Here is a 12,636-nt window from a genome sequence, read left to right on the forward strand (position 1 = left end):
ATTCCTCAAGAGTTAATCACATCCTGCCTCACATTTTATCTGTGTGCAATTTGAAAATATTTATATTAAATTACTTGTCTTAGCTGGACTCCTTCAGAAAGCAGAACCTGAGGAAAATGCTTCTGTGCTATCAATAAGCACAATCCCAGGAAATCAAGAGTGGTGGGGAAAAGGCCTCAGAAGCAGAAGCACCAATGAGTGTGCTTTGAAGCTGGCCAACATCAACTACAACTGATTTCCTAATCTCCCAGGAACATTCTCAAAGAAACTACAAAGACTGAGTGTCAGAACATTCCACCAAGAGATGGACGGGAAAATAAGCTTTCTACCGCTCCCTTTCTCTCATCATCAAAGGTTCACTGGACAGGGACTCAGGTCTTCACATCCACAGTACACACGGATAGGCAGTGAGAGACTCCCACAGCATTCAACACCTCAGTGTTAACAGAGAAGCCAAGGTGCTTGGTAAGGGAGGAAAGGCGCTATCTGTGGGCTCATGAGATCTGTGTGAATCCTGTCTGCAGCTGGGCTGGGGCAGAGACCAGAACCAAGCGAGGGCAAGAGGATCTGACATGGAGTCTGACTCACCACTGAAATCATTCGTTAGGGATAACCCAGTCCTCATGTTTACCCAACCCTCCTGCCACAGAGATGTTCCTGTAACCACAGATGCATCCCCACAGTGGCTTTCCAATGAAAGCAACTTCCAACTGTGGAAATCCAGGGCTTCGAACTAAAAGCAAAGGAAGCTGAGTGGATAGAAGTATTCCTTCCTCCAAATGCCTGATCACAATGAAAACAGGTCTCTGAGGAGTTGGGAAAATAAAATCAAGAAAGAAAATAAGCCAAGTGGAACAAATATGAATGAACTCCAAGTCAGGAAGCCTTGTTTTTACCAGTGAGTCAGAGGGCAGGGGTCCTCTGGTTCATTCCAGGATCTCTCAGACCCATTCTATAAAGAACTGCTTGCTGTTTCAAGTTATTTTATTGGTCAACTGCTATGAGGACTAATTATTAAGTGTGTAGTGTGTGTGTGTGTGTGTGTGTGTACGTGTGTGTGTATGAAGCCTGCATTAAAGAGGCACAAGGGACTACCTCAAAGAAACAGGATGCTCCCAGTATCTTTACAGGCACTGTCCCAAAAGGCAGGCAATCCTTAAAGGAGAAACACGCTTACCTGTTGGAAGAATATGGGTAGCAGTAAGAATACAAGTCAGCATATACCATTGTTTAAAAAAGGAGATAGGTATTGTACTTGATTTCAATTCCTTTATACTCATAAGGTCCATATTAATTTTGTAATCTTTCTACTGTTGAATACATTATGAGTCAGGATTGATGAAAAAGTTGATGACACACATTTTCTATAGTAATATAGTACCATTTCAAAGGAAATAATTCTGATTTCAAGAAAATGTTTTAAAAGTTAACATTCCTTAAGAAACGTTCTCATTTAAATCCAACATCTGCGAATAAATTTATTGAAGTATTCCAAACATGTAGAAAATGATCTGGAAGTTTCATAATCTATAACAGTTTACTAAAATGTTTTTAAGCACAGAAGGTCAACCACAATGAACACATTAATGAAGGTAGAGCAGACTTTTAAACAAAAAGTACATTCCATCTTCAGGAATAACAGTCGTGTATGTTACTACAGAAACCATGGTCTATGTAATCATTTAACTGAAGCATATTCTTCAAGATCAAGTGCACGGTTATAGTCACCCACAGCTTCATCAATCAGACCTATTTTACCACGAACTTCTGCTCTAAGATTATACACAAGAGCATCATTAGGCTTCAAAGACAGGGCTGCAAAAGAAAAAGAATTCAAGATATGCTTATGCTAACACTCAAAAATAGCCTCTTTAAAAACATACATTTTTAATAGAATAACTTCAATATTACTTATTTGAAAATATTTTCTTCAAATGTAACTCTTAAATTTAATTAAGTTAAATTTAAAATTGCATATTTCTAAGAAAAGTAACTTGAAGAAGTACAGAACAATGTTTTTCTTTTTAAAGCAGGTATCATTTGTGTATGGTTTCCTAATAATTCTCTATATCTGAGCTTACCAGTGCTTTAACTTATTACATAAAGACATCTACATTGCTGGGGCCAGTGCTGTGGCTCAGTAGGTTAGGCATCTGCCTGCAGCACTCTCATCCCATATGGGCTCCAGTTCAAGTCCTGGCTGCTCTACTTCTGATCCAGCTCCCTGCTGATGGCCTGGGAAAGCAGTAGAAGATGGCCCCACTACCTGGGTCCCTGCACCCACATGGGAGACTAGATAAAGCTCCTGGCTCCTGGCTTCAGATCAGCACATCTCCAGCCTTTGAAGCCATTTAAGGAGTGAACCAGCGAATGGAAGACCTCTCTCTCTGTGTCTCTCCCTCTCTCTGTCTATAACCATACTTCTTAAGTAAATAAATAAATATTTTTTTAAAAGAGGAGAAATCTATATTGGTCGCTTGAGATGTATGATATCTAAACACACTCATCCTTATGTAAGTTTATCTAGACAAATAGACCTGATCATTTTCTTTTGTAGTCCAAAAACAAATTCATCAATGCTATAATCTTACCAAAATAATCACTAAAAAATATACCTTTACTGAGATCCACCTCAGCTAGTTCATATTGCTTTAAACAGCAGTGTAAATGTGCTCTATTAAAGTATGCTGCAGCCCACAAAGGACAGCTGTCAATTACACGTGCAAAATCTTCCTTTGCTTCTTCATATTTCTTTAATAACATATGTGCAACAGCTCGATTCATGCGAGCATATTCATTTTCTGGATCAAATTTTAAAGCCTTTGAAAAGTAGTCACTAGCCTAGAAAGTGTGAAGACATGATAATTTGAATATATTTTAATTAGCAGCTCTACAGGAATTTGAAACACTTTTATTATTTATTTAAAACTATGGCTTATGGACTATTGAGGGGCAGCAGAAGCTTTTCATCCCAGATACAGAGGTATGTTTGCTACAGAGAAGGTTTTAAAAAATGATAATGAAACCAACCAGAAGTTGGTCTTCTTTTTGTTATTAACATGTGTTGTCTATTTTAGACAAATGTCAATGATATATATATATAATACTCTTCCCTGCTGGAGGGAAATGTTTCCACTATCTACTAACTGAATACTATATCACTCTATAGTACTTAAAAAAAAAAAAAAAAAAAGACACAGTGGGTTAAGTCACCACCTGCAATGCCAGCATCCCCTGTCAGAAAGCCAGTTTTAGCCCCAGTTGCTCAGCTTCTGAATCACCCCCCTGCTAATATGCATGAGAATGCTCAAGAGATTTGGGACCCTGTCGTCTATATGGGAGATCCAGATGGCGCTCTGGCTCTTGGCTTCAGCTTGGTGTAGCCCTTACCAATGCGTCCATATGGAGAATTACCCAGAAGACAGAACTTTCTCTCTCTTTCTTCCTCTCTGGATATACCCTACTTTTTGTCATTCTACCTTTCAAATAAATACAATAAACCTTAAAAAAAAAAAAAAAAGAGGCAAGGGGCTACACTGCAGCATAGCTGAGGGAGCCGCTGCCTGCAGCATTGGTATCCCATGTGGTTCGAGTCCCAGCTGCTCCATTTCTGATCCAGTTCTCTGCTGTGTCCTGGGAAAGCAGAAGTTGGCCCAAGTCCTTGGGCCCCTGCACCTGTGTGGGAGGTCCTTCACTACAAAGTTTGAGATGCTGATGAGACTGTTTCTCAAGTTATTAATCTGTTCTCTGATATCCTTAAGGAAGAAAATTTGGCTCTTACTTTAAAAACTTAACCTTAAAAGAGAAAACCACTTTTTATATCATAACTAGCTCTAATTATTTACCTTTCAATTTTTTCCCAACTCACCACAACCCAGCTTCTACCTACCTTCTTCTATTCCATGAATTCTGCCCTTGGTAAAAGTTGCAGATATTCTCAAGCCTAATGATAGCTTCTAGTTCTTTCTTCCATAGTATTTCTGAGATATGGCCAGTCTTGAACCCTCCCCTTTCTTGTTAAAACTCTCTTTGCCCTTTAGACAGGCTGTCTCCCTGGCATCTTTTCCTCCTCTGATTATTATCTCTCAGTCTACTTCAATTAACTAGTCTCCTCTTTAAGTTTGCCTTAAGTGAAATTTTAAATTAGGTTTTTTTCAAGGCCCTGACCTCAATTTCATCAGGGATTTTATGGATGGAGCATTAATTGTATGGTGGCTAGTAGCCCAGACCAAGGAGCCAGAATACTGGGTTCAAATCCTGCCTCTACCTTCGGTGAATTACTAAAGTTCCACAAATGGTCTTCAAAAAGTTCATGGAAATGAATATTAAAAATTATGAATGGATTTTGAAATTTGTTTGCACCACATTAAACTTAGCTTTCAATTTCATTTTTCCATGTGTTTTTTGAAGTGCCTTAGGTTTTGTACCAATTTCCTCATCTGCAAAACAAACTTATCAAATAAAACTCCATTTCCAGTGTTGAGGATTAAATCAGCCAATATGTACAGTACTGATGATGATATGCAAATGTAGTAAGGATTTAACAAATTATTACATATATACTTTTTTCTTCTATAAATGGAGAGGCAACATGGACTTTAGGCAATACTGTATAAACTTTGCTTCCTCTGACTTTGAGGGGTAATTAGTTCAAGACTAAGTAACTCATCTCATCCCTGAACAGCAGCTGTTCTAGGCCACAGTTAAGTGCAATTTAAGGATCCAATGAGATAGGAGCAGAATTGACATCCTTCTGTGAGGAGCTTAAAGGGAATTCATTCCTGAAGAGAAGGCTGCACTCACAGTCATAAAAAATGAGTCATAGGAATGACTCCATGCAGGATCAAGGCTTTCATCATATAGTAATTTGGACTTCCTTTTATTTTACCAATAAATGACCAGTAAAGGTAACACCATTACACATCACAAAAGCACAACTTTAATCATATGGGAAAAAATGGCTATCCTTGCTAGGAGAAAAGAGCTCAGTAAAAGATCAATACTGAACCCAACTGTGAACAATGCAACTTTATATTATTGCTTGCAAAATATATTACCTAGAAAATGAAAATTTACAAATTTAATGAGGTTACTTGATGTATAGGAATATTAACTATAAAGCAATTAGAGGCTATAGCAATTAGAAGCTTGATTTTTACAATGGCCTAATGTCTTCATATCTGTAATAAATGTATTAATTAGAAAGCAGATCAAGGGTTTTTAAATCACCTGTAGTTCATAATACCTGTGAGTAGTTCATTCAAATGTGTTTTAAAATCACTCACTAAGAAGAAGCCAGAGCACACACATGTTTTAACACTCTAGAGATTACTGGATTTGTTGAGGGGACCCTTCCTCATCAACCTCCTTCCAGTATAGTTAAAAATAAGAGGGCAAAGGGAAGACAGGCAATAGAACCAGCAAAACTCAGAGCATGCTAGCATCACAAAATCGCTTATTCTCAAAGTCTTCTTGTCTCTGGAGAGTGTTTGCACAGTTATGCCCAACCATCTAGTCTATCAGAACAGAGTATGGAGTGCAGTTTAGATGAAGTATTTGCCCAGTTAATGTGTCTGCAATTTGGGTCACATAGAACCATACTCTTTATTTTTAAAAGTTTCAACTACATTTTATATCTAACTAAATAATTTTGTACATGATATCCACAGAGTTACTAAAGACAAATAGGTTTAAAAAGTGAATGTCTCCCTCCCAAGTAGATCTTAAGCATCTCAGATAACAAGCAAAAATCACCCCAGGTATCTCATTTGTTCTAACCTCATTAACTAACTTTACAATGCAAATGAACCTTTTTAAGACCCACTCAGACAGTGGTCTGACATTGATGATTTTTAGGGCAATTGACTTTGGATTATGACCTCCTACTTGTCCACTGAGATCTGAGCAAGGACAACCCCACCTATGCCATACAGAGTAAGACCTGAGATAACTCTGTCCTAAAATCCAGCTTACCAAGAGGTCAACCAGGCTAATCAATGGGGTCAGCAAGCTGCTGAGGGTCAGGCACTAACTTAGGAAAGAGTAAGGACCAACCCTAAAGCAATGGTAGTAGATACACAGCAGGGAGGGAGACATATTTAAAGAAACAATTAAGAGGCTAACCTGATGGGACTCTGTGGCTGCTTAGAAAAAGCAAGAGAGGATGCCAAAGTTGTGTTTTGGTTCTGATCGTTTCCTCAGGTGACTATGTTAGACAACATAAATTGAGAGTGGGCTTACACACAGAAAGCTGCCTAGGGATAGAGGACATAGAGATCTGCTCAGTCTAGGCTTTAATGCCCTGGTAAAATATCCAGTTTCAGCAGCTGGAGATAAATAGAGGTTAGGAGCTCAAAAAAATAAAAAAGAGTAGATATAGGCAGATAATTTAAGACATGGGAATAAATGAAGCTTCTATAAGGTAAGAAAATGTAAGGAGAAGAGGGCAAAGCATGATCCTGCCCCTTAAGGGTTGACAATCTAATTGGATGGAGGAAACAAGAGACCAACACAGAAACAACCATAGAGTGATGCAAAGCAGTCTTAATCTGTGCAGGAAGAACTGTATACAAAGCAATAAAGAGTGAAGGTCTCATTTGAAATTCATAACCACAAACCTCAAATGAGGACACAATATTGTTACTACAATCTCATATGTCTACCCTATGTGGCTCTGGCACAATCACTTCACATTTTCTCTTTTCTCCTCAAAACTCCTAGTCCCCCCTTTCTTCAATGTTTCCTTCTACTCTGAACTGGTGAGTGATATATTTCCTGAAGAAGCTATCATCACTAATAGACAGAAATCCCTACCCCCCAGGTACCTATCTAGATTCAACTCTGTTCAAACCCTCTGCCATCCCTCTTGACATAATGGACGGTGTCCTACAGCTTCCAACATCAAAAAATGGAAGATTTTTTATCCTGATGATTCCTGTCACTCTCCTACACCAACAGCTTCTAACTTGTTAGTAGGTGCTTCTCTTTAACAAGGGAGAATGAATCAATGTCACTTATCTTTTTTTTTATTTTATTTATTTATTTATTTATTTATTTTTTTTTTTTTTTTTTTTTGACAGGCAGAGTGGACAGTGAGAGAGAGAGACAGAGAGAAAGGTCTTCCTTTTGCCATTGGTTCACCCTCCAATGGCCGCTGCAGCCGGCACACTGCGGCCGCCGCACCGCGCTGATCCGATGGCAGGAGCCAGGAGCCAGGTGCTTTTCCTGGTCTCCCATGGGGTGCAGGGCCCAAGCACTTGGGCCATCCTCCACTGCACTCCCTGGCCACAGCAGAGAGCTGGCCTGGAAGAGGGGCAACCGGGACAGAATCCGGCGCCCCAACCGGGACTAGAACCCGGTGTGCCGGCGCCGCTAGGCAGAGGATTAGCCTAGTGAGCCGCGGCGCCGGCCCAATGTCACTTATCTTTAAAGAAGAAAGAAAACATAAAATTTTTATCCTCAAAACACATTATGGCTACCATTTTCATTTAGCTACTATGATTCACAGAAGAATTTTTTTTAAGATTTTATTTATTTGAGAGGTAGAGTTATAGACAGAGTGAGAGACAGAGAGAAAGGTCTTCCTTCCATTGGTTCACTCCCCAAATGGCTGCAATGGCCGGAGCTGCGCTGATCCGAAGCCAGAAGCCAGGTGCCTCCTCCCAGTCTCCCATGTGGGTGCAGGTGCCCAAGCACTTGGGCCATCTTCTACTGCTATCCCAGGCCACAGCAGAGAGTTGGATTGGAAGAGGAGCAGCTGGGACTAGAACCGGTGCCCATATGGGATGCCGGCGCCACAGGTGGAGGATTAACCTACTGTGCCATGGTGCCGGCCCCCTGAGAAGAATTTTTTTAAAGGCTTATTTATTTATTTGACAGGCAGAGTGACAGACAGAGTGAGAGAGACAGAGATCTTCTGTCCTCCAGCTCACTCCCCAAGTGGCTACAACAGCCTGGGTTGGGTCAGGTTGAAGCCAGGAGCCAGAAATCCCATTTGGGTCTCTCACATGAGTGGCAGGGGCCCAAGTACTTGGTCATCTTCTGATAAGGTGTCTTATCAAAAAGCTGGATTGAAAGCAGAGCTTCTGGAACTTTGGTGCTCCAATGCAAGATGCCAACATTGCAAATGGCGGCTTAATCCACTGTGCCACAACACCGGCTCCCATAAAGAATTTCATAGACAAATTTTCTATGGTCACTGTCTGTCTCTAATTCTTTGCCTCACATTTTCTCCACAACCCCTTCATTCAAGTTCTGTCTCCACTGTTCCACCATCCTCCTTTTTTTTTTTTTTTTTTTTTTTTTTTTTTTGATTCTTTAGTGGCAGTTGATAGGGGGACGCCTTTCTTTTTTAAAAGCACTTTATTCTCTAGGTGAAATTAAACCATCCTACTTCCTATCATCCAGACTTGGTGTTCCCTTCTCAGTCTGCTTTCCAACATGCTCTCTCTCTTCCACTGCTAAATTCTGGTATTATCCTGCAGGATTTAGTCCTGAATGAACCTATGCACTCTATCCAGGCAACTGCACACAGCACCACCCATGTGCTAACACTGATTGGCTATTCCTTATATGGGACTGCACTAGGTATGTGTTACTCCTTAATAGTTTCTTATTTCTTTCCTATGTCTTTCTCTGGTAAAAGGAGAGCTACCTCAGAAAAGAAGCCTTTCCCATCTTGTCCATTTCTGTGTTCTCAGAGCCTTTGTACATCAGAAATATGTGGAGACTGAATGATTGGAGAGTGAAATGAAATCGGGAAAAGTAGGCTGCATTTGCCCAGAAAAAAAGATCAGAACCACAGTACACAAAAGTGCCTCAAAGATCATTTTACTAAGGGGTGTGGTGATGATAATGGGTGGCAGAGGACATTTCATAGATGACAGATCTCAAAAATGTCAACAGTAAGAACAACTTTTTTAAATGAATGCAGCGTCTTAGAAGGCAAAAGTTGTGTAAAGTTCTGAGAAAAACAGTGAAGCAACACTTACAAGACAAGGAAAGAAAGAAAGGAGTCAAGGGTATACACCATCTAGAGGTAGAAACCATACAGGCAAACAGCTAACAACATGAAAAGATTCAAGGAATCTTGCTGTCAGGAGCTCTTCCTTAGGATCCTACCACGGCCTAATTTCAGACAACCAAGAAAAGATTGGCAGGGAGGGGACTCTGACAAATACAAATATGTAACAAAAAGGCCAGTGATAAGGAATACACTGAACTGAAGAAATAAAACTAAAGTGTACAATAGCCAGGCAGCGCTGTGGTGAATGTGCTAGGCCTCCAACTGCAACACTGGCATCCCATATGGGCACCAGCTCGTGCCCAGGCTGCTCCTCTTCCAATCAAGCTCTCTGCTATGGCCTGGGGAAGCAGTGGAAGATGGCCCCTCACCTGTGTGGGAGACCCAGAGGAAGCTGGTGTCTCCTGGCTTTAGATGGGCCTGGCTCTGGCTGATTCGGACATTTGGGACATTTGGGGAGTGAACCAGCAGACCTTTCTCTTTGTCTCTCCCTGTCTCTGGCTCTGGCTCTCTCTCAAATAAACAAATAAAATTCTTTTAAAAATGAAGTGTGCAGGCCGGCACCATGGCTCACTAGGCTAATCCTCCGCCTGTGGCACCAGCACACCGGGTTCTAGTCCCAGTCCGGGTGCCGGATTCTGTCCCGGTTGCCCCTCTTCCAGACCAGCTCTCTGCTGTGGCCAGGGAGTGCAGTGGAGGATGGCCCACATCCTTGGGCCCTGCACCCACATGGGAGACCAGGAGAAGCACCTGGCTCCTGCCATCGGATCAGCGCAATGTGCCAGCTGCAGCACGCCGGCCACGGCAGCCATTGGAGGATGAACCAACGGCAAAGGAACACCTTTCTCTCTGTCTCTCTCTCTCACTGTCCACTCTGCCTGTCAAAAATAAATAAATAAATAATAAAAAATAAAAATAAAAAATGAAGTGTGCAATAATGGTACAAAAGTACATAAGTACTGAATTATCTGGCAGTGTAGGAATAATTAAACACAAAAACTATGAGAACAAAGACAATGGAAAGTAAGCTTGCATGAAAAGCTGGTGCATAAGCACAGACATGTTTAAAAAAAAACAAGGACAAGCATTTTTCTTTTTTTCTCCCAAAAAACCTTTTATTTAATGAATACAAATTTCGTAAGTACAACTTTAGGAATATAGTGATTCTTCCACCACATCCACCCTCCCAACCCCACTCCATCTCAATTGTTCATCCCTCTCCCACTCCCAGTCCCATTATCCATTAAGGGAAAAAAAAAAAAAGCGAACTGTACCTTGACAGTCAAGACAAGGGCTGTTCAAGTCATTGCTTCTCAAAGAGTCAATATTACTTCTACAGATTTCCTTTAAGGTGCTCTGTTATCACAAATCAGGGAAAACATATGGTATTTGTCCCTTTGGGACAAGCTTATTTCACTAAGTATGACGTTTTCCAGATTCATCCATATTGTTGCAAATGACTGGATTTCATTTTTTTATTGATGCATAATATTCCATATGGCACATATCCCATAATTTCTTTATCCAGTCTTCAGTTGACGGGCATTTAGGTTGATTCCATGTCTTAGCTATTCTGAACTGAGCTGCAATAAACATGGAGGTGCAGATAACTTTTATTTGCTGATTTTATTTCCCTTGAGTAAATTCTGAGGAGTGGGATTGCTGGGTCACATGGTAGGTCTATATTCAGATTTCTGAAGTATCTCCAAACATGATTTCCACCAACAATAGATTAGGGTACCTTTTTCCCCACATCTTCGCCAGCATTTGTTGCTTGTTGATTTCTGTATGAAAGTCATTCTAATGGGGGTGAGGTGAAACCTCATTGTGGTTTTGATTTGCATTTCCCTGACAGTTATGATCCTGAGCATTTTTTCATGGTTCTGTTGGCCGTTTGGATTTCCTCTTTTGAAAGATGTCCATTTAAATCCTTGGCCCATTTCTTCACTGGGTTGTCTGTTTTGTTGTTGTGGACTTTCTTGATCTTTTTATATATTCTGGTTATTAATCCTTCATCAGTTGCATTGTTTGCAAATAATTTCTCCCATTCTGTTGACTATCTCCTCATTTTCCTGAGTGCTTCTTTTATAGAACAGAAGCTTCTCAATTTGATGTAATCCCTTTGTGAATTGTGGCTTTGATTGCCTGTGCCTCGGGTTTGCCTATGCAAACATATCACAAAGTTTCCTAAATGTTCTCTAATAATTTGATGATACAGGTCATAGATTTAGGCCTCTAATCCATTCTGAATGGACTTTTGTATAAAGTGTAAGATAGGGGTCTGCTTCATGCTTCTGCAGGTGGAAATCCAGTTTTCCCAGCACCATTTGTTGAAGAGACTGTCCTTGCTCTAGGGATTAATTTCAGCTCTTTGATCAAATATAAGTTGGTTGTAGATACATGGATTGATAGCAAGCATTTCTATTCTGTTCCATTGGTATATTCATCTGTTTTTATACTAGTACCAGGCTGTTTTGATTATAACTGCCTTGTAGTATGTCTTTTTTTTTTTTTTTTTTTTTTTTTGGACAAGCAGAGTGGACAGTGAGAGAGAGAGACAGAGGGAAAGGTCTTCCTTCACCGTTGGTTTACCTGCTAAGGGCCGCTGTGGCCGGCGCACTGAGGCTGGAGCACCATGCTGATCCAAAGCCAGGAGCCAGGTGCTTCTCCTGGTCTCCCATGCGGGTGCAGGGCCCAAAGAATTGAGCAATCCTCCACTGCACTACCGGACCAAAGCAGACAGCTGGACTGGAAGAGGAGCAACCGGGACAGAATCTGGTGCCCTGACTGGCACCAGAACCTGGTGTGCCGGCGCCACAGGCAGAGGATTAGCCTATTGAGCCGCGGCACCGGCCTGTAGTATGTCTTGAAATCTGGTATTGCAATACCTCTGGTTTTGTTTTGGTTGTATCAGATCAATTCAGCTATTCGAAGTCTAAATTTTTTTTAAATTTTTTTCTAAATCTGAGAAGAATGTTTTTGATATTTTGATTGGTATCACAATGAATCTGTAAATTGCTTTTGGAAGAGTGAACATTTTGATGATATTGATTCTTTCAATCCATGAACATGGATTTTTTTCATTTTTTTGTATCTTATGTGTCTTTCTTAAATGTTTTGTTAATTCTTATCATAGAGATCTTTGACATCCCTGGTTAAAATTTATTCCAAAGTATTTGATTTTTGGGGGGTAGCTATTGTGAATGGGATTGATCTTAGAGATTTTTTTCTCAGCTGTGGCATTGTCTCTGTATACAAAGGCTGTAGATTTTTGTGTATTGATTTTCTATCCTGCTACTTTACCAAACTCTTCTATGAGTTCTAATATTCTCTTCGTGGAATCTTTTGGATCCCCTATATACAGAATATGTCATCTGCAAATAGGGACAGTTTGACTTCCTCTTTCCCAATTTGAATCCCTTTGATTTCTTTTTCTTATCTAATGGCTCTGGCTAAAACTTCCAGGACTAAATTGAATAGCAATGGCAAGAGTAGACATCCTTGTCTAATTCCAGATCTCAGTGGGAATGCCTCCAACTTTTCCCCATTCAATAGGACGCTGGCCCTGGGTTAGTCATAAATTGCCTTGATTGTCTTGAGGAATGTTCCTTCTA

The 12,636-nt window shown here is 40.5% G+C and overlaps 1 protein-coding gene across 1 annotated transcript in view; it reads right to left on the reverse strand.

The window, feature by feature from the left end:
• Positions 1 to 1,004: 1,004 nt before the first annotated feature.
• Positions 1,005 to 12,636, reverse strand: part of TTC6 (tetratricopeptide repeat domain 6) — a 225,872-nt gene continuing 214,240 nt past the window's right edge. Inside the window, exons 30-31 of the mRNA XM_008269509.5 lie at positions 2,616 to 2,841; positions 1,005 to 1,815 (exon numbers count right to left, since the gene is read on the reverse strand). Of these exons, the coding sequence (XP_008267731.4) occupies positions 1,679 to 1,815; positions 2,616 to 2,841 (363 nt within the window). The 3' untranslated portion in view covers positions 1,005 to 1,678. The remainder of the gene's footprint in view (positions 1,816 to 2,615; positions 2,842 to 12,636) is intronic.

The sequence above is a fragment of the Oryctolagus cuniculus genome, chromosome 12 (assembly GCF_051225735.1).
Source record: "Oryctolagus cuniculus isolate XC-2025 breed Fujian yellow rabbit chromosome 12, ASM5122573v1, whole genome shotgun sequence".
Lineage (NCBI taxonomy): Eukaryota > Metazoa > Chordata > Mammalia > Lagomorpha > Leporidae > Oryctolagus > Oryctolagus cuniculus.